Raw genomic sequence first — 23,067 nt, forward strand, 5'->3', positions numbered from 1 at the left:
TCAAATTCATTTCTTACCTTATGCTGTACAGCTGTCCTGTCTGTGTGTGGTGAGCAAGCACATTTATTCTCATAAAATTTGGGGGAGGAGAGAGTTTCAATCTCTGTTTCAAGAAGGGTTAAAAGGTGTGCAAACTGCTTTTCTTTGTACCATTGCAATTATTCATTCTGCAAAAGCTTTGGAGGAATCTGTTTCTTTTGATGAACTACAAACCAAATCCTGTTTCCTTTGCTGATTCAAGAATGTTCGATGATGCTGGTCTATTTTCCTCATTTTAATCTTCAGCTGGGAATTTATGCATGGACAGTCCCTTTTGTCATTATGCCAACTATATATAATTATCCATTTTAATTACAAATTTGTACTAATGTGTCTTCATTTCAACTTAACATAATTATTCCGGTTTCTAACAACAAGACCTGTAACATAAATTGTTCAATTTCATTGTTGTTCAGTTTCAAAACTTACATCCTTTTCCTAATTTTGATTTATCAGTTGATTAAAAACTTCATTGAGTAAATCAAAAGATATCCCTGACTGAAACAAGTGTTTGAAATGCCAAATGTTGTACTGAAAACAATGCAAGTGACCGTTTCACTCATTTTAATTTCAGCCATGTGCACCTTTTTTTTAAAATAGAAATCAGAAATCACTGCTTTGGGAAGGAATTTTCAAGACTATTTTCCATTCTTTAACCAATGCAATGTAAAGTGATTTTAGGGATGAGGGAACTGGCAAGTTCCTTCTTAAAATGAGGTGATTTTTTTTTTCATAACGTTTTGTTACAACAGACTTTGAATCACATGGCAGAGTTGTTATAGTAACAAGTGTAATGGTTTTTCCTAGTGTAGTGCATAATTGACTTCATAGGTGATCTTCATTTACCCTTTCAATGGACTGGCAGAAATGATCCTTCTGCTTATTCTGCAACAGGTATTACTGCATGTGGCCAGACACACGTATTCTCTAAAGCAGGAGAGTCCAATCTTTTGGCTTCCCTGGGCCACATTGGAAGAAAAAGAATTGTCTTAGGCCGCACATATAATACACTAACACTAACTTGGGCCGCACATAAAATACACTAACACTAACTTGGGCCATAGTTTGGACAAGCCTGCTCTAGAGTTTACTCAGATGGAAGACAAGGGAGTAGTAAGTGAGAGATGGTTAGTGAGAGTGCGCCAGGGAAGATATGTACGAATCCTGAAATCCATAAAGATTTCAGAGAACCCTACAGTGATGAAGGAGATCCACTCACTGTGTCGCTTGTATGGCCAAGAGAAAGAGGAGGAGGGTCATGTATCATGTGCCAAACAGTTTAGGCTGGAGAACTCTCGGTGCATGGGTGTCCTCTGAGAGGACAGACCAAAGCACGTAGACTTTAAGTAAGGATAGAATCCAGTTATAGGACAAACAAGTTTCTTTTCTTTTTGGCCAAAAGAGGGAAGGATTAACCAGATTGCATCATATCTGGAGCAAGCTGGCTGATGGCAAGTCACAGAGGATGGACAGAAAGGAGGTAGATTATTTGGGCAGATCTGGCAAGGTAGTACTTGGTTGGTTTGGTGGATTTTGCTATAAAGACAACAAGACGCTCTTCTGAAGATTAGATGGCTTTATCCAAAATGTTGCCAAACACTTTCCAGTCATGACACAGAGATTATTTTGTGTCAAAAGGAATACTGATTAAACTAGGTCCTTAATTATGAACTGGGAGTCTTCTGATAAGGCAGAGGTTCCCAAACTTTTTGAGTCATGGAGCACTTTTCAGGAGAGAAATTCATCGTGGAGTACTAATTTTCACCTAGCACCTAAACTGAATGACAGTAGTATTTTTCTTTCCAATCTCTTCATGGAGCACTAGGAGATGTTTTGCAGAGCACAAAGTGCTCCACGGAGCACAGTTTGGGAACCTCTGTGGTAAGGCATTGCTGAATACTTTTTCTTGTGTCGTTCCCAGAAGCTCTTTATTTTAATCTAGTTTGTGTGGTTCCTTGCCTCCTTTCACTTTCTGCCTTTGTTCTCTGTAGGCCAGAGTTTTCTTGTACCATCTTGACCCATGTCTAAGATGCATCAGGGGAAAGCAAGCCTCAGCATCTGAACTGGGGGTATGGCAGGTTCAGGATAACACAGGTTCTTTACAGAAAGAGAATGAGGGGATTGTTTTGTAATAAGACAAATGTTGTAGGAACAAGCAGCTTTCAGTAGTTGTTTCAGAACCATGCACTGTGGTTTCCTGTAAATGACAGTGTACCACTAGAGACTGTTTAATATAGACTAGTTTCAGCAACAGATACGAATGTCAAGCTCTGAAATAATATACAGTTATTAGTACTCAACAATCATAAATAACAATATCTCCATTATTGTACTTTAAACCTGTTGTGTGTGTGTGTAAAGTGCCGTCAAGTCGCAGCCGACTTATGACGACCCCTTTATGGGGTTTTAGCTTCTCATTATCTTTACTGACAATTTGGTATAGTTTAACCATCCCAACGCTAACATTTACATTTTCCTCTCTAATTCCTTGAGATGCTCATATTAAGTAATAGTCTCAGTGTTTTTCCTCATCCTTGCAGAAGATTATGACACATAAAACATCTCTAAATGCATTGGCGAACAGCGACGGGCCACTTCTTGAAGGAACCCTTTCGGCTTCTGAGGCATAATTAGATCATTGATAGGTAACGGTACTGCACGTGTTACCATTTTGGTAATTTCTATTGGTGTGGTGTGATTCTTTCAAACAAAACCATTTCCTCCAGAGTTTTTGCTGTGTTTAACCAGATAAAATATAATTTCAAGGGTTTTGATATTATAGTCTGTCTTCAGTGTTTTTCTAACCACAGGTAAGTCGTGTGGCAGAACTTGATATTTTGTTTTGAAAGGTTGATTTAACAAATAACAAATTTTGTTTTGATTTTGATGTGTGTTTTTTTAGGATTTATGTGCATGATTGCTGCTTTAATGAAATGTGAATTTCTGTTTGCTGTTGGTTGGTCACTACTGTGTAACTGTCCTTGTACTTCAAATGAGAAGTGGTAGCAGGCCTCACATCTAGGCATAAGATGCCTTTGGGAAGTAACCTGTAACATTTATATTATGATTGAATTGGTGATTTTTAACACTGGCTTGAACAAAAATCAAAGTATCTTTTCTTCTCAGAGTTCTATGGTATAATTTCCATAACTCATTAATGGCTCAGGTCTTGTCTTCTAATTGCCCTACCTTACAGCCTTGTACTATACTGAAACAAAATTAACATAGAACTTCATAACCTTTTCTTGACCTTTAATCCACTATTACCCATCAAGTATGCCGTATGATCATCGAATGCACCCAGAGCCGCAAGTTAAAATTAGGACATAAACATAACACTGCAGAACAGGCAAATGTATTAATCAATGTATCCAATTCTCAACATGGCTCAATCTGTAGATACTTAAATTTGGAGACTGGCGCCTGGAACAGACACAACAGATCTTTCTACAAACCTAGAAAAAGCCCCAGGTTTGCAGAAAAAATTGAAATCATTAGAAAAAAATTACATTGGAGGGTTAACCCTGCTAAAAAGAACAATAGAAGCGGCACCTGTAACTTGAAGAAACTACTTGTTTCTGTCAGTAAAAAGTAAGTAAAAGGCCTCTTTTGGCCTTTGAGGGAGCGCTCATTGAGGCCAGACCCTCTAGCAACCACTGGTAGGCCTGCATGCCACTATTCAAAAGCAGCCACGGAGCAAAAGGAAGTGTGGTATAGTGGTTAAGAGTTTCAGACTAGGATTTTGGAGACCCAGAATTGGATCTCCACTATACTGGGGAAGCTCACTGGGTGACCTTGGGCCAGTTACACATTCTTAGCATAACCTACTTCATAGGATTATTGTGAGGATAAAATGGAGAAGAGAAGAATAATGTAAACTGCTTTGGGTTCCCGTTGTGGAGAAAAGCATGAAGTAAATAAATAATTAAAATAGTTGAAGATGAGGGCAGATAAAAGGTAGGTTGGTGGGTGGGAAGGAGAGAAGGAAGCAGGGAAGGATTAGGATATGGAGGTTGCCAGGAAGAGGAAAGGGTGTGGGGAGGGGGATACAATGGAAACTGAGATATCCCCCCACAAGACCTTGTGAGTTCTGCACTGTGCAGGTTTGATTCTAGTTTGTTGTGTGTCACTTGTTTATGGGCCTGGGAGAGAGAGTAGTGATTTTACCCTTAAAGCAAAGTGAGCAGCATAAAACTATTATCCTCTGCTGGCTTGACAGAAAATTAAGAGAAAGGGATGCCAGAAATCATGAAGCCTTCTTGTGGATCCCAAAAGTTTTGACTGCCCCCCAAGATTTGTAAATTGCCCCCATGGGCAATTTTCTGTTGAAAATCAGCAGCCTAGAGTTTTCTGATTCATGTTGGGGACAGCACAGTAAGTACAGCTGTGATCTCTCAAATTTACAATAATCTCTCAAATTTACAATAATCTCTCAAATTTAAAGTAATCCACATGATTACAGTCTTTGAAAAGGCTTGGGAAAATGTCAAGGATTTGAGTCATCCATCTGTGAAAATATTACCAGTTATCCAAAGTGCAGCATAAAAAGCATCTTAACACTTTGCATTCTTGACGAACACACATTTTTAAGAGCACTATAAAAGCATTTCAGTGAATAGTAAAACAAAATTATTCAATTCCCATTCTGTCAAATGAAGAAATATTGAAATTATGAAATATGAATTAAAATTAATTGAAATTGCTCCTCCCTTCGGACTGTGTTTTCATTTTAAAAGGAGTATCTGTCCTCTATTGGTAATTATATACATCCATTGCCATAATGCCCCATTGAAGTGATAGATACCTCAATGAAGACATCTACTTAATTATTGTGATGAAGGCTTTAACATATGTATTTTATTTTGGCAGAATACATCAAGCCATGGTCAGGACCATTTTTCAGAATTCACACCTCTTGCCTCTCTAAGGAATACAAGATACAGGAGCAATGACTGCAAGAATTCCCAAGCAAGAAGGTCTAGTTCTCGTTCTAAAAAAACTATGTTTACACATTGGAGAAACAATGATTATTCAATACTCCCATCTATCTTTGGCTATTCCAATAAACATTGCAATTCTAGTGTGCGGTACTACCAAAGGGGTTCAGGTTTGGAAACATCTCTGTGACAGATCACCAACTCAAGCCTTTAAGAACTACAACTATTCCCCACTCCTCCAAGCCCAGCAAACAACCATTTAATAGCATTGATTGAAATGTTGTTGGGTTTTACTAACTGGTGTAATAATCTGACAGACTGGATCAAGAGAGCCGTGTATAAATCCTTCCAGGAGTACTGGCCTTTTTATGTTTTAAACTTCTAAAGCAATGGATTTACCTACACAGTCTGACACTGTCAGAATCGACAGCACTAGAATTTCACTCCATTCTGTCAAATGTGTTTATGTGTTTATTGCTTCTGTCATCTCTTGTCCTTTATTGTTTGACGTGTGTTGCTTTGGTCAATGATCTGCTTCTGAAATCAATGGTTAAACATTTTCAGTCACTAGCATTGATCAGAGAGCATATTAACAGGTGCTGTTTCTGACTTGTCTTTGTCCTTTCTTTGTTCTTTCTGTAGAAAAAACTGGTGTTTCCTTTGTGCAAATCTGCTTTCAAGAAACACTCTCTAATATCCATTTTATTGTAAGTCGCCAAGTAGGACCATACGCTATTTAGGATTGTTTCTCCCCAGTAGACCAATACATTTCTACTTAGACATTCAGAAGTCGAGCTGGCTATCAAGTGGGGGTTGTTGGCTGCTGCCAGGTACATTGAGTTGAAAATAATTATTGAATTTAAGAATTCATCCTCACATTATTCTTAAGAATTTGTCAGCAACAAATGAACCAGTGTTCTACCATTTTGCTACCTCTGAAATGGAGAGTGTGTGTGGATGTTTGGGAAATGTTTTGCTATCCCAAGGTTTTTTCCTGTTGGGGCAAGAAAGTAGTTGAGTCATTAAGAATTTTATAGAAGGATACAATATTTTAGATACTGATATTTAATTTTTATCTTGCCTTTTTTTGGGAACAAATAAGAGTGTGGGGAAATGGGCTAACAGAAGGACTACTATATTACAAAGGTACAGCTTTATGACTACTGCTTCTTGTTAAATAACCACTAGATGGGGTTTAGTCTATTTGAGTGGGGGCTCGGCTGTACTTCACTGGGAAAAATGCATACGATTAAACAAAAGCTGTAATTGCACAAAAGCTGCCCCAATAATTTAAAAAAATATTATAGCCAGCTTGTTCTTCGGTCCTCCATCTGCGGCTCTAGTTTTGCTTAGTACTGGTTTTGATCGTAGCAAACTCTCGCCGGTCTTGTTTATCCCACTCACCCCACCCAGTGTTTTATTTAGGGTGTCAAAAACCTGAAGGATTACTTCAGAGGAATTAAAATTCTGATAGTAATATGGAACTTCCCTTTCACCTTCCTGCACAGAGATAGGAGGAGGGGCAGAATGTAACATTTTAAGAGGCAAATTATGAAAAGTTCAGTTTACCAAAGAAGACAGAGACAAGATGGAATGGGCAGTAGTTTCCATAATTCTTTCCCCCGCTATGTGATACATGGCATCGTAATATCTCTGGTTAAGTTGAAGCACTTTAAAGTGCCATTGTTAGTATGAAGTGATACTAATAAACATGAAGTTAATATAATTTGTCATGATATACTTGAGTGTCTGGTAAATATGCCCCCTACATAAAACACTGGTTACATATATATGAGTGTATATATATATATATATTTAAAACCAACTTGATATGGGTATTCATTTTAAACCTGTGGGAGTGACAAAGCTCCTGTTTGGGTGTAATTAACAAAATTATTTTTAATGCATTTTTTAAAAAAATACTTAGAATTGCCTTTGCACTGAAATATTTTTCAATACTGTAGCTATTTATATATCTGTTTTACGCAACATATGTTAACACACCATTTCTATCTTTTTTTAAGTGTACATTTTAGAGAGTTGTTTTATACTTATGAGTTTTGGATCTCTAAAAAATGTAGCTAATAGTGGAATTGTGATTGAATGTTGAAATTCTGATGAATGTTAAAATTAGAAGTAGGTTATTCTGTCAGATTCATCCAAAGCCACTAATGCTTTTTTCATGCTTTTGCTAGGGATAGTAGCTTTAAATGCAATACAACTTCTGCTTATAACCAACTGCTGCTGCTGTTCCTGTATTTATGTTCTGTAAAGCTTATCCTGATTGTTTGTTTTTTCATTGCCATCCTTTAGCCTTAAATAAGAAGACTCTTGCTTGAGGTTCTGAAAATGCTGCATTCCTGCTTTACCTACTAACAAAAGGGTTTATTGCAACCTTCTTACTGTTCCCTAAACAGGCTGGGAAGCTGTTGATTTTTTTTTAAAAAAAACTTTGTTTCATTTGTATTACTTCAGGGGAAGGGAAAAAAAATAATTTGGCATCGAAAGGGGTCATTCCATAAACAGTTGGAACTTTTAAAAAATATCCCCAGTAAATGGGGGGGAAAAACCTGTACAGCCTCTGAATTCCTGTCTCTCCTTTGGCCCCTTTCCATTACGGACATTCAAGTATAATCTGTTGTGGGAGGAATTAAACTATTGGGCCCTAATCCAGAGATCGTCATATGTAGTGTTAGAGTACACTCATCCTCCTGTTCACAAGCATTTTCTCAGATGACTGATACTGCAAATTCTGCCAGTACTGATCACTTGGCGGAAATGGTGCGGTATAATCTGGATTTACTTTCCTACATTCAAACAGGTGATTGAGGGTCTGAGTTAATAAAGCTGATCAGTAATGTCTTTGAGGCTCACTGTTTTGGCAGAAGTGGTGAATTTTTCCTGCACATGGAAGGACTGGGTGTGAGGAGGGGGATTAGTGATCTGCGCTCAGTAATCTTTTCCTTTTCAAATATTATTCTTGCTCAAGGCAGCGTTCCGATCAAAGGGTTATAATATGATTTTTTTTAAAAACTCACAAAATTTATAAGACATTTATATGGAGAAAAATTGCAGCCTGTGTAACTCAAATTGGTATGTTGGAACGGTTAAACCTTTAACTAGAAAATTTCTCAGATACTTTGATGAATGCGCTGGAACTTATGGGTACCAACCAAATGTTCATAAAGAGTAAAAGTGTACTGTAGTTGATGCTCACATATTCTTGAAGAGTGGTTAGTAGTAAGACTCGTTCTTTTAATTTTCGGGATCTTGAGTAATCATTATTTTCTTCAGCTACTTAATATAAGAAGCCTACCATTTCTCCTCCTGCTTGCATCGGTCTATCTATCCCACTATATCGCAAGTATCAAAGGAAGAAAACGGCATTAGTTTGTGAAATTATGGGATCATGTTTTAAAAGCTTTAATGAAAATCTGTTGAAGTATTATGAAAGAGAAAATGTACTATTTGTATTTGACACAACTGCACACAGCTTACATAGCTTTACCTTTGTCAAAGTTATACAGAATTTTAATTGTACACGATGTCTAAAAATTCTGTTGTGTGCTCTGTCATTCTCAATACTCCTTTATTCTATAATGTAAAGTAGAGTCAGCAAAAATGCTTTTGGAAAATGGTGGGACATAGTTATCAGTGCATTAACCATTCAAAATATCTGTAGTCATCAGCACTAAATACCAACGTATTTTTTAACTGGTACAATAATAGGTGCACTTATCTGATAATTCAGCCTTCAGAACTAGTGTTAAGACTAACCCATAACACTTCATTAACTGGATCAAAGCGGTCTCAATAAGTATATTATATATATATATACACATACACACACACTTGTGCATTAATGTAAAGTTTATTTTCAGTGCTGTTTTTAAACTTTTGTTTCTGTAGATATCTAAATGAGAATTCTTTATATTCATATTTTGGACCTTTCTGTAGATTATATAAAGCGGTAGATGTTCAAATCTGCTTGCAATAAAATAAAATTTACATATTTTGTTCTGATTTTGATTAATATTCATTTAAAGGATTTTTAATTCAAGTAGAAAAGATTAAATTCAGTAGGCATTTCAGCTTCCAGTGTGTGTTTATATCTGCACACATTTGTTTTTGACATATGAACTGTGCTTTTTACAAGAAATATGGCTACTTCCATCTGGTTAATTTAAATCACTAGCTGTCTAGAATGGGTAAAGCATCAGGCTATTTGAATGCATTCTATAAATGGTTAATAGCTGATATAGTTCATCCCTTTGGAGGACTAACTTTAGTACTTAATGATACATTATTACATAATTTAAGTTATGCAATCATAACCGTCTTACAGTCGTCTGACCGTCGGAGTTTGCCTCACTCTCCCCCTGCGTTTGCCTGCGTTTTCAGAGACCTGTTTTGTCTTGAATTTGGAAACACAAGGGGAGAGCGAGGCGACCTCTGATGATCGGAAATGGCATGCATAATCAACACAAAGGCCTGAAGTCATTGGAGGGGTGACAGCAAGTGAAACAGCCATGGGAAACCCCTATGTCAACAGACCTAGAACGATTGAGATCATCATAAAGGGGAACACCCAGAGAATCACCAGAGGATGTGGGCAGCAAAAAGAACTCAGGTTAATGACCCCCAAAATGAAAGACCCAGACCACCGCTTGGGCAGTCTGGAGTAGGCATGACTGCCACAGAGCCAGAAAAACCCATCAGGAGCTACCCAGGAAAGTGAAATGTCACCAGAGTCTTTCCAGAGAGCTGCAAACAATGTTAACATATAATAGAATGTAGGCACAGTCATTTGCTGAACGTGAAGTCATCTGGCATCAGGAAAAATAGCGTGCGTTGAAATCTGGAGCCAGGCTGTAAGAGATAAAAATATAAAAAGCACACACAGAGTTCCAGAGGCATTTGAGTCCATGGTGACCTGGAAAAGATGGAGTGCACTAATGTCTGCAGAGTGTAGCTGAAAAGGAGAAAGGCAATGTGCACAGCAGGAGTTCGAGAGCCACACAGAAGCCAAAAGCCAAAGGCAAAAAGGTGGCTGAAAGTAAAACCTGAAAATCTCACAAGTCAATGAATTCAGTCCAACGGGTGGGAGCCAGGCACCGTCAGGTGGTGGAGCAGGTTTAATCTGAGAGTAGTGTCCCCCTTCCCAGGCCTGTTGGTAAACAGGTGAGAGAACCTAGGCCAGTTTGTGCATGTAAAGAGCAAGATTTTCCCCCTGTTGACATAGAGGGGCTCCCTCCACTACTTTTTTGACACACAGAAAGCAGTGAACATTTTATGCCTAAGAAAGCTACTGACAGACTGAGTACGACCTCAGAGCCAAATAAGCAGCCGTTGTCACTTTTCTCAAACCCTTGAAAATCTCCACTGCTTGCTTCAGGCCATCCGGAGAAAAAACAAAAACAAAAGATGTTTCTTGCTGCTGTGAGGTGGCATTTTCTGCAAAGTTCTTGCCAAGCCTCGTTAACTTGCCAGGCCTCCCCGGGATACCTCCCCCCTTTTTCTAATGCAACTTGGCTGCTGCACAGGTCAGGGCAGGTGGCAACCAGAGTTCTGACACAAAAAGGGAATGTAACCAGAGGTCATCCATCAGGTCCTCAAGCAGAGGTTTCATCTCCCAAGGCTGTCCATCAGAGTTGCGAAAACCAGGGAGCAAGGAAGGCATAAATGGTAGCAGACCCCCCCTCTGCAAACTGGCAGGCTGTAACGAAAATGAGGAAGTCTGCATTCAGAAAGAGGTTCTGCAGTACTTGGCGTGCCTGTGCATCTGGAAACAGCTGAACTAGATGAGGGGTTGTGTACTCGGCAAAGCCAGGATCGCCTGTGTCCCACACTTCAGGATCGGTGGATGGAAGGCAGCTATCAAGACCCTCTGTCTGGCTGGACCTTCCAAGAAAGCAACGAACATCTGGCTCTGATGCGGGAAAAGTTTTCTTCAGCCCTCCCAGCAGTGGCTGCTTTCGAGGCTTTTTCCAATTGGGCACGAGCTCACATCTGGGTTGCCAACCTCCTATCCCTTGTTCCTTGCACTGATTCTCCCCCAAGGCTTGGCTGGCCCCACTTTCTTCACCCCAGTTTCTGTCACTCTCTGCAATGTACCTCTGGAGAGCTGTGGCAATCTTTCTCCCCTGCTGCTGCAGGGTTGGATGCACTTTCTGGAGGGGTGGAATCTGGAGTAGGTGGGGGGGGGCTTCTCCTGGTCAATGGCAGGAGTAGAAGCCAGGAGAGAGGAAGGTTGCTGCTGAATGGGTTGGTGCGTGCCAGCTGCGGAAGGCACAGATGCAGTGAGCTGGGAAGCGCTGGGCTGTGGAGTGGAGTTTAACCCAGAAATGGCAACGGCTGCTGCAGCAGTGCTGCTGTTCTCAGTTGGTGCAGGCTGGGGATCGATGCAGGGCGGCAAAATCTTCAGGGTTTGACACAAAGCAACAGTGTGAAGTCCATTTCCTTAGGGGGAATGATGAGACCACACATGGCTGCAAGATGGGGCTGCCCCCGGAGTTCCCAAAACTAAGAAACGTAACGTTTTTCACTGTATTTCCCTGTCCTGATCATAAAATGGTCCATGAGTATAAGAAGAGAGTAATCTAGTGAGCCCTCCAGGGGCCATCTAGTCTCTCCATCAAACTCAAACTGAGGCCAGGCTACCTGGCAAAAGAAAATGAACTGCTTTTTCGATAACCCTTGTGCACTTCCCAATTTCTTCCAATATTTTACAACACATGTCATGGGGCTGCGCTCTACACTTGACGCATGGCCCATACTTGGAGCTAGGAGATTTTCTTCGGTCCGTCGACCGTGGCAAGATGCTGCAGACCTGGGGCCCAATGGTTCTACAAAGGTATCTGTCTCTTGTAACCCCTCTCCCTTCGCTCGGAATCCCTAGCACAGTGGAAACCTTTCTGTCACTATGCAGGTCGGCTCATCATTCACACAGACAAGAAAACACAAGGAAAAAGGGATGACAGCAGAGTAGGGGGTCTCTTTGGTCAGACTGTAGAACAGGGATTTGAACAACTATCAGTAGCTAGGGCTGGCCAGCTTTCTCGCGAAATACCTGGAACCACAGCACAAAGCCCACAATCAGCGCCTCCGAAGTGGAAGTTCGCGCAAAGATCACACAGCCGCCTCAATCACACAAAGAATAGGGATATGTGTGTGTCCCAGTATTTTTCTTATTTCTTATATACTCACAAACTCATCCCCCCCCCCCGTTGTGCTGATCTCCAGTTGCTGTGCAGGCGTTCGGGAAGCTTTCACTGGATCTGCTGTCCTTGAGGAAAAGCTGGATTCTCCCTGACCAAATGGTCTGGTTGCGCATGAGAATCAGAATTCCCCCAGGAGACTTACTCCAGGAAGGCTATGTAGCCGAAAGCCAGGGGAATCCTAAAAGTGGATTTCCCCACCCCCTCAAACTTGTTTTGGGGCAGGTAGAATCGGCTTACCTGTGCCCCACGTTAGGGCGCCATTATGTTGTGCCTAGAAAACGTTACCCCAGGTAGATCTGATCAAGGATAACACACTGGAGATCAGGAATTACTTTTTACAGCTTATACTATTTAATGGTACCAGTTTAAACAGTACAAGCTGGGATGAAATCTCTCCAGCCGAAACCCGGGAGAGTCACACTGCAGAAAGAATCACATTGTCATTTTGCACTGAACAACCTTTATAGACGTCTAACAATTGGCTTCAATAATGAAACATTTCTATTTTTCCCATGGTTTCATTCTTAACAAGCAGTTTCTGCAATGCAAGTTCTTCTGCTGAGACGCGAAGGTCCCTTTCACGAGATAACAACTAGCGAAGCCCAAGGAAGCCGGCAGTGTTCGGAATGTTGCAGATTGAGGAATGATAGTGTATGTAGGTGCTTTATGCAACTGAGTGAATTGAAAGCAAGAGGAAAGAGAGGAAGGGGGCAGTTCTTGACACGCGTTTATCTACACGGGTGTCCCGTCTAAAAGGAGGATTCCTGCACCTGTTTATGTACACAGGGGCAGTTTATAGTACCACAAGTAAAAGACCTTTATTGTGGGCACTTCAATTTCTTAAAGGGCCACTTCCTGGAGGGCTGCCACTGCGATGTGACCTGCCTGTCATCAAGGAGGGAGGTGGCTGCCACAGCTACACTCACTCCTGAACCATCCTGTATAAGGAGGAGGTAGTCCAGCACAACAATTGCTTCAGGACTGCTGGAAGAGGAAGAGGGAGGTTTAAAAGGAGCCACCACTGTCTCAATGGCCTTTTGCTCAGCCACCACAATTGGCCCAGCAGGGTTATAAAGCCAGGCCAAAAGTGAGCTAGGCCTTTAACGTGGACTAGCCATGTGACACAGGCTCAGCAGCCATTTTAACTTTCTGATCTGCTCTGAGACAAAAGATTAGGAATGGGTGTGGGAGTCAATTATGTTATTTTGATATCGCATTTCTATACACCAATGTATACTAGCATTAGAATCCCTGCATTCCTGAGAAAAAGCTAATTTTCAAGTGATTCTTACAGCCTGGTCTAAACAGGCTTATTTGGAATTGAGTTCCTTAAGCTACAATTGTCGAAAAACTTTCTAATAGTTCACTGGAACTTACTTCTGAGGAAGCACGTTTAAGGATCACAACGCTAAATCGTTTTGTACATTGTGCAGCAGATTCAACACAGAATTAAGTGGGCCTAGGAGCTGTTGAAATCAATGGACTTGTGTGTGTGTGTGTGTGTTAAGTGCCGTCAAGTCGCTTCCGACTCATGGCGACCCTATGAATAAAAGTCCTCCAAAATGTCCTGTCTTTGACAGCCTTGCTCAGATCTTGCAAATTGAAGGCTGTGGCTTCCTTTATTGAGTCAATCCATCTCTTGTTGGGTCTTCCTCTTTTCCTACTGCCCTCAATTTTTCCTAGCATGACTGTCTTTTCCAGTGACTTTAGTCGTCTCATGATGTGACCAAAATACGATAGCCTCAGTTTAGTCATTTTCGCTTCTAGGGTCAGTTCAGGCTTGATTTGATCTATAACCCACTGATTTGTTTTTTTGGCAGTCCATGGTATCCGTAACACTCTCCTCCAACACCACATTTCAAAGGAATCTATTTTCTTCCTATCAGCTTTCTTCATTGTCCAGCTTTCACACCCATACATAGTAATAGGGAATACGATGGCATGAATTAATCTAGTCTTGGTGGCCAGTGACACATCCTTACACTTCAAAATCTTTTCTAGCTCCTTCATAGCTGCCCAATGGACTTAGATACACCTAACTGTGCATGGGACTGTAGATTGAACATTAAATTATTTGTATGCTCTCATGGGCTAGCTGCTTTGTGAGTATCAAGTACCATCTGTTCTGGGTACTTTGTAGCAGCTGAGTAGCCTGTGTTTTGAAATTCTCTGCATGCTGTTACAGTGGAACAAGATGGTATTTTTTAACAAAAAGTGTTAACATCAAATTTAAAATTGAAATAGTAACACAAAGTTATGGCCATACAGAAAATTGCCACTTATAACTTTTACACTTATCTTCAATTACTTTTATTCTTCTCCTTGGGTGTCATGTCAAACTGCACACAACAAAAAGAAAGTGCCTTCTTACATCCAAGTTGCACAATATGGTGGGTGGGACCACCCGTAGTTAGTAGCGCACGTTGTCAACATGAACTACTGACATTACATCTGTGTTCCCAAATAAGGAACCTGATTATCTGTAGGTCTGTGAAAAGGGTAGGAATCTCTGACAACACATTCTACAATTATTATATCTCTGTGGGAAACGATGTGGAAGGTAAAGTGGTTTAACTCTATAGTACAGTAGGCAACTCCTTTGACTGTTCTAGTTATTACTTCAGAGTCAGTTTTTTTTTCCAAATCCTTCTGTTCTATTATTGCTTTTGTTCATGCTGAAACCCTGGCCATACCATTTATTTACTTCATGTATACACTGCCTTTCTCTCTGAGACTCAAGACATGTTACAGAATAAAATCAACGTACTTATACAGCGAAGACATTCAATGAACAATGTAGTAGTACAGAATTAAAAGACAATGGGCTCTTCCATCTTCACTTTTGTGGCTTGTGTGTCCTTATTGCTTCAGGGTTCTTTCTTTTCCACATGTGTTTTGCTCCCTCTCGTGGTCAATTCGATATTGTAACACCTTATGTCTGGCATATCTCCCTGCAAATTTAAAGTGCAAGCAAATATGCTGGACATACAGTGATGTAATATTGAATTGACCTCTAAAGGAAGCAAAACACATGTGGAAAGGAGAAAAAACCCAAAGCAAGAATGCGGAAGAGCCCAATGTGAACAACAAATTGCCTAATGCAAGGTATACTATAAACAATGTACTACGTGGAATTACAAGGTAGAAAATGCAGTAAAAGCAGGATAGTACCTAGAATAATTGCAGCGGACTACAAAGCCCTTGGGCCAACATAGCTGCAAGACAGTCTCTCCTGCTATGTTCCACTGCAACAGCTTTGCTCATCTGCAACTGAGTAAGATCAGCATTTGCCTCTTCACAAGCATTACCAGTAATGCCCCCCCCTTTGTGAAACAGCCTAGCCAAGAAGTTCAGAAAGGCTTCCATACTTCTATCATTCCACAGAGTGACAAAACAGTAAGGAGATCTCCAAGGTGGCCGACATGAAGCAGTACTGTTAAGAGGTCCTCCCACATTTTTTCCCTTTGTGCCGGAGCCTATTTGGGACCATCTCAAAGTCAACTTGAAACTCACCAGTTAAGTCCGGGATCTTCGGTTTATGGTAGGAGTCCGTGTTTTGACTGTCTTATCAGAGTGAAGGCTCTGGCTGGGAGGACAAAACAGTAATGTTTATGAGGGCATTCTTAAGTAGAGATTAGAACTGTAGTAGAATAGAACAGTCCAGGAAGGCACCTTTATAATGAAATAAAATGTAATCTCCAATTATTGTAGGTATCACCTTTTTTTTTACTGCATCACCTTGTACCTTGTAATCCACCTCTGTATTGTTTATAGCATACCTTGTTTCCTAATTCTGAAATCCTAGCCTTATTGTTCACTGGCTCTCTTTTGCTTTCTGCTTACACTGCTTTTGTTTGTTTGTTTATCCTGTAATCTGTCTCGAGTCTCAGTGAATAAATATAATACAATCCTATTCCATTATAAAAGTGTCCTCCTGGACTGTTCCAGTCTGTGGAAAGATAGGCACATGGGAATCCCTCTCAGTCCAGACAGGCTGTTCCACAAAGTGGGTTCCACAACAGAGAAAACAAGTTGCCAGTTTTACCCATGAATAGGGTGGCATCTTCAAATGGCTTTGCTCAGATGAAAGAAGCTATTGCAGTGGGGCACAGCACGAGAAGATGGTCCCACAAGTATATGAGTCCAGGGCCCTTAAGAGCTTTGTAGGTGATAACCAAAATCTTGAATTGAACCCAATAACTGATTGGTAACCAACAGAATGTCTGCAGAATGGGCATGATATGCATGCCCTGCCAGGTGCTCTATATTACCTGGGCTGGAGTATTCTGTATCAACTAGAGTTTCTGAGTTGACTTTAAGGGCAGAGCTTTACAGTAGTCTAGCCCAGACGTAACCATAGCATGGATCCACGTGGCCAGATCTGCTGAGTCAAGGTAGGAGGTCATCTGCTGGAAGAATTTTAAGCATTAATTTGCTTTTCCAGCTGGATAATAATGCTGGATCCAGTATTACCCCTGGGTTCCTAACTGAGTCAGCTGAACCCCATCAAACGTGGGAAGCACGGCATCCTGCAAGACCTCAGCCTTCTCAGACCTTTGCCTTGTTAGGATTCTTTTTCAAGTCATTCACCCTTTAAACCACAGCAGTAAGTCATTGGTTCAGGATCTCTACAGGATCCCCAGGCAATTTTTAAGTCTTCCCTATTAATATTTCATCACTCCTCAGAATGTCTCTGTTAAACCTCTCCTAGTGGGATGATTTTACCCCTGAAATGTCTACAGTTGTTCACTTTATTTTTCATATCAAAGCTGACCACACCTTGCTTAACAGTTTATTTTCCTCTGTCCCACCATGAGGGAAGCATACTTTTAAAAATAGAAACATGGCAACGAAAAGTCTCGTTGTTCTAAAGCAATGCATTATTCACTAAACTACAGGGCCCCGTGGCACAAAGTGGTAAGCTGTAGTACTGCAGTCAAAAGGTCTGCTCATGACCTGAGTTGGATCCCGATGGAAGTTGGTTTCAGGTAGCCGGCTCAAGGTTGACTCAGCCTTCCATCCTTCCGAGGTAGGTAAAATGAGTACCCAGCTTGCTGGGGGTGAAGTGTAGACGACTGGGGAAGGCACTGGCAAACCACCCCGTAAACAGAGTCTGCCTAGTAAACGTCAGGATGTGACATCACCCCATGGGTCAGGAATCCATAGGTTAAAAGCACCCAAAGTGAAGAGAAGTCGGAAGTTTATTTATTCCATGGGTCAAGTGAAAACCTTGTATCCCAGCCAAAGGTCACTCGTGTTTATCAAGGATTTTGTTTAAAATCAATCTGATCACTCTTGAAATTAGTAAATATGAAAGAATCAAAATGATACAAAAATACTTGCATATGTAAACAAAATCAGAAAGAAACTCATATCATCTGCTGTCCTATCATCCTATCTAGCAAGCGTGGCATAGTGGTTAAGAGAGGTGGTTTGGAGCAGTGGACTCTGATCTGGAGAACCAGGTTTGATTCCCCACTCTTCCACATGAGCGGCGGAGGCTAATCTGATGAACTGGGTTTGTTTCCCCACTCCTACACATGAAGCCAGCAGGGTGACCTTGGGCTAGTCATACTCTCTCAGCCCCACGTACCTCACAGGGTCTCTGTTGTGAGGAGGGGAAGGTGATTGTAAGCCGGTTTGATTCTTCCTTAAGTGGTAGAGAAACTCTTATTATTATTATTTTAAGATTAAAAGACAGAATTTCTGAGATTCTCAACAAAGCATTTTTAGAAAGATTAGATAGACTTACACAATCCACATCTGATAGATTTAGTGGTGTTCTGGGTGTGTCTATCTTATATAGGCCCAGTTACATGCAATTCACATGACTCCCTCAAAACCAATTAATTCTCCTCCTCAAATATATGTATGTAAGCATTTCCGAGCTTAGAATTAACTTGCCCATAGCAATGTTGCAAAGTAAGGATCTTTTCATTCTTTACAATGCAAGATTTATTTCTGGGCAAGTTTCCAATGATTCACAATTATCCTTCCAAGGATGTGACACTAACAACTTTGCTGAAATGGGAGAAATAAATTCTCAGGCCTGTTTTGTTCAAACATAGACAATCCAGGTCTGCAACACTTGTACCTTGTATGCTAATATAATGGCCAATAATTTGTCATGGTAACATAATGGTCTTGCAACAGAATTTCTTGTTATCTTATTGTCTCAAGTTCTAGTACACCACACAGTAGAACCTTCCATTAGCTAATATGTCACCCTTACGAGTTCAGCCCTTTGAAAATCGTACATCTTTTAAAACCATTAGTACTATTTGAGTTTCTTGGCCATCTTGAGCGATTTAGAAGAAATGGTTCTGACACATTTATTTTTGAAACATCCTTTTATGGCTAGTTCCAGTCTAAACTCCCTGCTCTTACTCCCTATATATCAGTACCTTCAGTCTTCTATCTCTGCCAATCCTACAAAAGCCTTCTGGGTGATTTCTAAGGATCATTTGAAAACATCTGCCTTGCTGGATAAGACCAAGTTATTTTTAGTCCAGAATTCTTTCTTACTGTAGCAAGAGAGCTAGCGTGGTGTAGTGGTTAAGAGCAGTGGTTTGGAGCAGTGGACTCTGATCTGGAAAACCGGGTTTGATTCCCCACTCCTACACATGAAGCCAGCAGGGTGACCTTGGGCTAGTCACACTCTCTCAGCCTCACCTACCTCACAGGGTGCCTGCTGTGGGGAGGGGAAGGGAAGGTGATTGTAAGCTGGTCTGATTCTCCCTTAAGTGGTAGAGAAAGTCAGCATATGGATAGTAAAGCGTTAAGTGGAACTTACCATGCTCAAAACAATAGCTCTGTAAGAAACCACCAAGAAGAGCATGATGATAAGAAACCACCCTTGTTTTTTATGGTGATGATTTGTCCAGCCAGCTTACCTCTTAGTGGAAGCAACCAAAGAACCAGGTCTATGGGGGAGTGAAAACTCCTACATGAGAGGAGCGAGCGGCCCATGCTTTGCAATAATCAGCCGCTAAGTGGCCCGCCAGGAATTGGTCTCTAGTTTACTGAAAGTCCTGGCAATTTTTTGCCCTTTTGTTTTAAATTATTCCCATTGCTGCTATGCCCAGATCACCTACATGCTTGTACTTATTAAGATTCATCCTCAAATATGCCTTCTTTAAAGCTTTTCGTTTAAATCTTTTAGTCATTCTCTAACACAAAAGAAACCTAATATATGTACATAGTTATATTATTTCCTGTGTTTCACTTATTTTGTTCTCTTAAATTTGCCAATCCCCCCCCCCCTTTTACTTCCCTGCTTGGGGCAAGGATTTGTATTTGTTGCTCTTCTGTACATACATACTATTGTATGTATATTGCTGATACTCTATAAACTGTTATCTCCTATTTGCATATAACAATCCAAGAACTAAAATGTGATTCCTGCCACAACCCCTAACCCAGGTCTTTAACTATAGTCCCTCAAGTGGGAGAGCCATGAACCATCCCACCACCCACACACCCCTTTTCTACTAAAGGGTCTACCTTGGATTCCTCCTTAAGAGCTATATCGGGAGTGGTGCTATCACAATCAATGTAGGTTATTCTCACCGTGGCCAAATCTGTAGATACTTAAATCCGGAGACTGGAGCCATGAAATGACATGACAGATCTCTCTTCAAAAGCCTCAGGTTTGCAGAAAACTCTTAAATCTAAAAAAACAAAAAATGCTGGGGATTAACTCCCCCCATAACAAAAGCATCACCTATAGCTTTAAGAAACAAATGCCCTCTGTGGCCATTGCTAGGCAACTCTAAAAGTATTCCCAGTTGAAGCTTTTGTTTCTGTTAGTAAAAGGAAGGGGGAGGGATCAAGTCTGTTTACAGGGCTGTTTTGTCCTTTGAGGGAAAACTCATGAGGGCCAGGGCCAGCAGCAACCACCGGAGTTGATACCACTCAAATTCCATGATTCACCCAGGGCCAGCTGCTTGCTACTGTTCAACAGCAGCCACCCCACAAAAGCTAGTGTGTAGTAGTTACAGAATAAGATCTGAGAGATCCAGATTCAAATTCTGGCATAGTGTTCACTGGGTGCCTTGGGCCAATCAGTGTTTTTCAGCCTGATCAGGGTTGATGTGAGGATAACATGAAGGAGAGGAGACGAATGTAAACTGCTTTGGGTCCCCATTGTGGAGCTAGGCATGGTATAAATGGGGAAAAGTCTGCAGATGGGTTGAATATAAAAGATAGGTTGATGAGTGGGTGAGAAGGAAACAGGGAAAGATGTGGATGGGGGGTGCCAGGAAGAGGGAAAGAAGAAGAGGATACATGGGGAAACGAGGTGCTCCTTGCAAGTCCTTGAGAGTTCCCAATGGACTGTAACTCTGCATCAGGCTGGATATTAAGTAGAAAAAAAGAAAATGATGGGGGTGGGGGAAAAAGAGTTTCAGGCTATGATCTTTCCATCTTTTAAATTCCCAGCCCGATAAAGAGTTTGGTAGAACTCAAAAGCTTGCATGCTGGTTTGCCTTGCAGAAAAGTATGACATGGATTTTGTTTTCTACTCTTGCTTTGCAGTTTAAGTAATTAACAGTGCAATTCCCCTAAACACATCCTGCTAAACCCATGGAAGTCAGTGGGCTAAGGAGGATGCAACTGTGTTTAGGATTGCATGTTGTGGATATGGCAATGGCCTCTAGCAGCGATGACTTCAAAAAGGGATTCAAGAAATACATGTGGAAAAAAAGGTACATTTACAATTTTAGTTGCATACAGTAATAGTATTGGAACTTCTGTATTTTCAAGCTACTAAAAGGTCATTAACATTTTTAACATTGTCTAATGCAGTGGTTCTCAACCTTTTTTGCTCCATTCTCCCCTTTCACCGTTGTTCAGAATATAATTCCCCCCTTCCCAAGGTAGTCCAAGATGAACTTTATTGAGTGTTGCAGATTAAATGAAAAACTACAATTTTACAGACTGTACATAATCTACAGGACATCACACTTTGCTGAATAGTGGTTCCAATTCCCCCCCCCCCCGGAACTAGGGTTGCCAAGTCTCTCTTTACCACCAGCGGGAGGTTTTTGGGGCGGATCCTGGGGAGGGTCAAAGCGGCCATTTCCTCCAGGGGAACTGATCTCTATCGGATGGAGATCACTTGTAATAGCGGGAGATTGCCAGCTAGTACCTGGAGGTTGGCAAGCCTATTCTCAACCTTTTTTGCTCCTTTCCCCCCTTCCACCATTGTTCAGAATATAATTTCCCCCACTCCCAAGATAGTCATAAACTTTATTGAATGTCGCAGATTAAATTAAAAACAAACTACAATTTTACAGACTGTACATAATCTACAGGTAGGGTTGCCATGTCCCTCTTAGCCACTGGCGGAAGATTTTTGGGGCGGAGCCTGAGGAGGGCGGAGTTTGTGGAGGGGAGGGACTTCAATGCCATAGAGTCCAATTGCCAAAGTGGCCATTTTTCTCCAGGTGATCTAATGGCTGGAGATCAGTTGAATTAAAGGGGGAAATCTCCTGCTACTACCTGGCAGTTGGAGCAACCCAAAACAGCACTCAATGATAAATATGAAATTAGAGTGAATTTTATAAAAGTGCAAAGGTGAAATAAAGTAACAAATATATACAAAATATACAAATTGAAGTACAACTAGATACAAGTATCAAACAGAATTTTTGTTTACAATATACAGTCCAGCATGAGAATGACCAAAGGATACCACAGATCCTAATTCAAGTCAAAAGGGTATATATACTGTCCATTAAGGTCTTTGCTGAAATATAATCATATGTTATAGATATTTTCGTAGATTAAGGTTTCAAACAGCTGGAGACAGGGCAAAAGAAGCAAAGCCACGACGAAAGGATACCAGGACGTGTCGTCTAGATCAGGATCACGTTTCGCATCTGGCTTCATCAGCTACATGTATCGGAAAATCAGTAGTAAAAACCTTAGTAGGTGACGTCTCATAAGGGACCATAAGCAGTTTCTGTGAAGGTCTCCCAAAAGGCAACCCTATCTACAGGACATCACACTTTGCTGAATAGTGGTCCCAATCCCCACCCCCGACCCTAAAATCCCCCCGGGGGGGGAATTCCCCCCTTGTTGAGAACCCACGGTTTCATTGGTTCTTGTAGGTTATCCGGGCTGTGTGACCGTGATCTTGGTATTTCCTGATGTTTCGCCCGCCGCTGTGGCAGGCATCTCCAGAGGAGTAACACTCAAGGACAGGGTCTCTCAGTGTCAGGTGTGTAGGAAGAGTAATATACAGTCAGAAAGGGGGTTGGGTTTGAGCTGAATCATTGCCCTGCAAAAAGTATCGAAGGGAACGTGCTAATCATTGTCCTGTAAGCATCAAGATAATGCGCTAATGTTTAAGGGACCCCACTTGCCTCGGGGCCAGCTGGCCCCCCTGGCCAGTCCGCCGCTGCGCATCTCCCCCTCCCCGCAGCAACAAAGGGAGCCCGCCCCTCTCCTCCTTCGCTCAGCCGCGCTCCCGCCTAGAAGAAGTGGGGAGGGGGGAGATTGGAGATGGGCGGGGCTCGAGCCAAGCCGGCCGAGGGAAGGTGAGGAGGCGCTGGCCCCTCCCTGCCGCCCTCGGACACTTATGGGGCGGCGGTCCCCCCCACGCCACCCCACCCCCGGAGGAGCCAGAGAGGCAGCTTCCTCCCCAACCGCAGAGGGGCGGCGAGGAAGGGGACGCGGCGCGCCCGGAGGAGCCGCTTTGGCACAGGAGCGCACCTTGCAGGAGCAGCCAGCCGCCGCCGGGGCCCCGAGGCGAGTCCGGGGGCTTTGTGCGTCTGCTCGGCGGCTGGGAAGAGGGGAAGCCCTGTGGGGTGGGGGGAGAGAGAGAGAGAGAGCTCATCCTCGCGCCCCTTCCCCGTTTCCCTCCTGAA

The 23,067-nt window shown here is 41.7% G+C and overlaps 2 protein-coding genes across 4 annotated transcripts in view; one reads left to right on the forward strand and one right to left on the reverse strand.

Annotated features, from left to right (window-relative positions):
- ATP11A (ATPase phospholipid transporting 11A) overlaps positions 1–6,050 on the forward strand; it is a 112,654-nt gene extending 106,604 nt beyond the window's left edge. The window contains exons 29-30 of one of the 3 annotated variants that reach the window (XM_056862000.1): positions 4,909–5,015; positions 5,619–6,050. In XM_056862000.1, coding sequence (XP_056717978.1) covers positions 4,909–5,015; positions 5,619–5,670 — 159 coding nt within the window. In that variant the 3' untranslated portion in view covers positions 5,671–6,050. Of the gene's footprint in view, positions 1–4,908 lie in introns of all 3 variants that reach the window. The other 2 variants (XM_056861999.1, XM_056862002.1) reach the window with 2 other exon arrangements.
- The window catches only part of PCID2 (PCI domain containing 2), a 279,698-nt gene that overhangs the window by 47,072 nt on the left and 209,559 nt on the right, over positions 1–23,067 (reverse strand). The gene's annotated exons all lie outside the window — the stretch shown is intronic.

The sequence above is a fragment of the Euleptes europaea genome, chromosome 16 (genome assembly GCF_029931775.1).
Source record: "Euleptes europaea isolate rEulEur1 chromosome 16, rEulEur1.hap1, whole genome shotgun sequence".
Classification (NCBI taxonomy): domain Eukaryota; kingdom Metazoa; phylum Chordata; class Lepidosauria; order Squamata; family Sphaerodactylidae; genus Euleptes; species Euleptes europaea.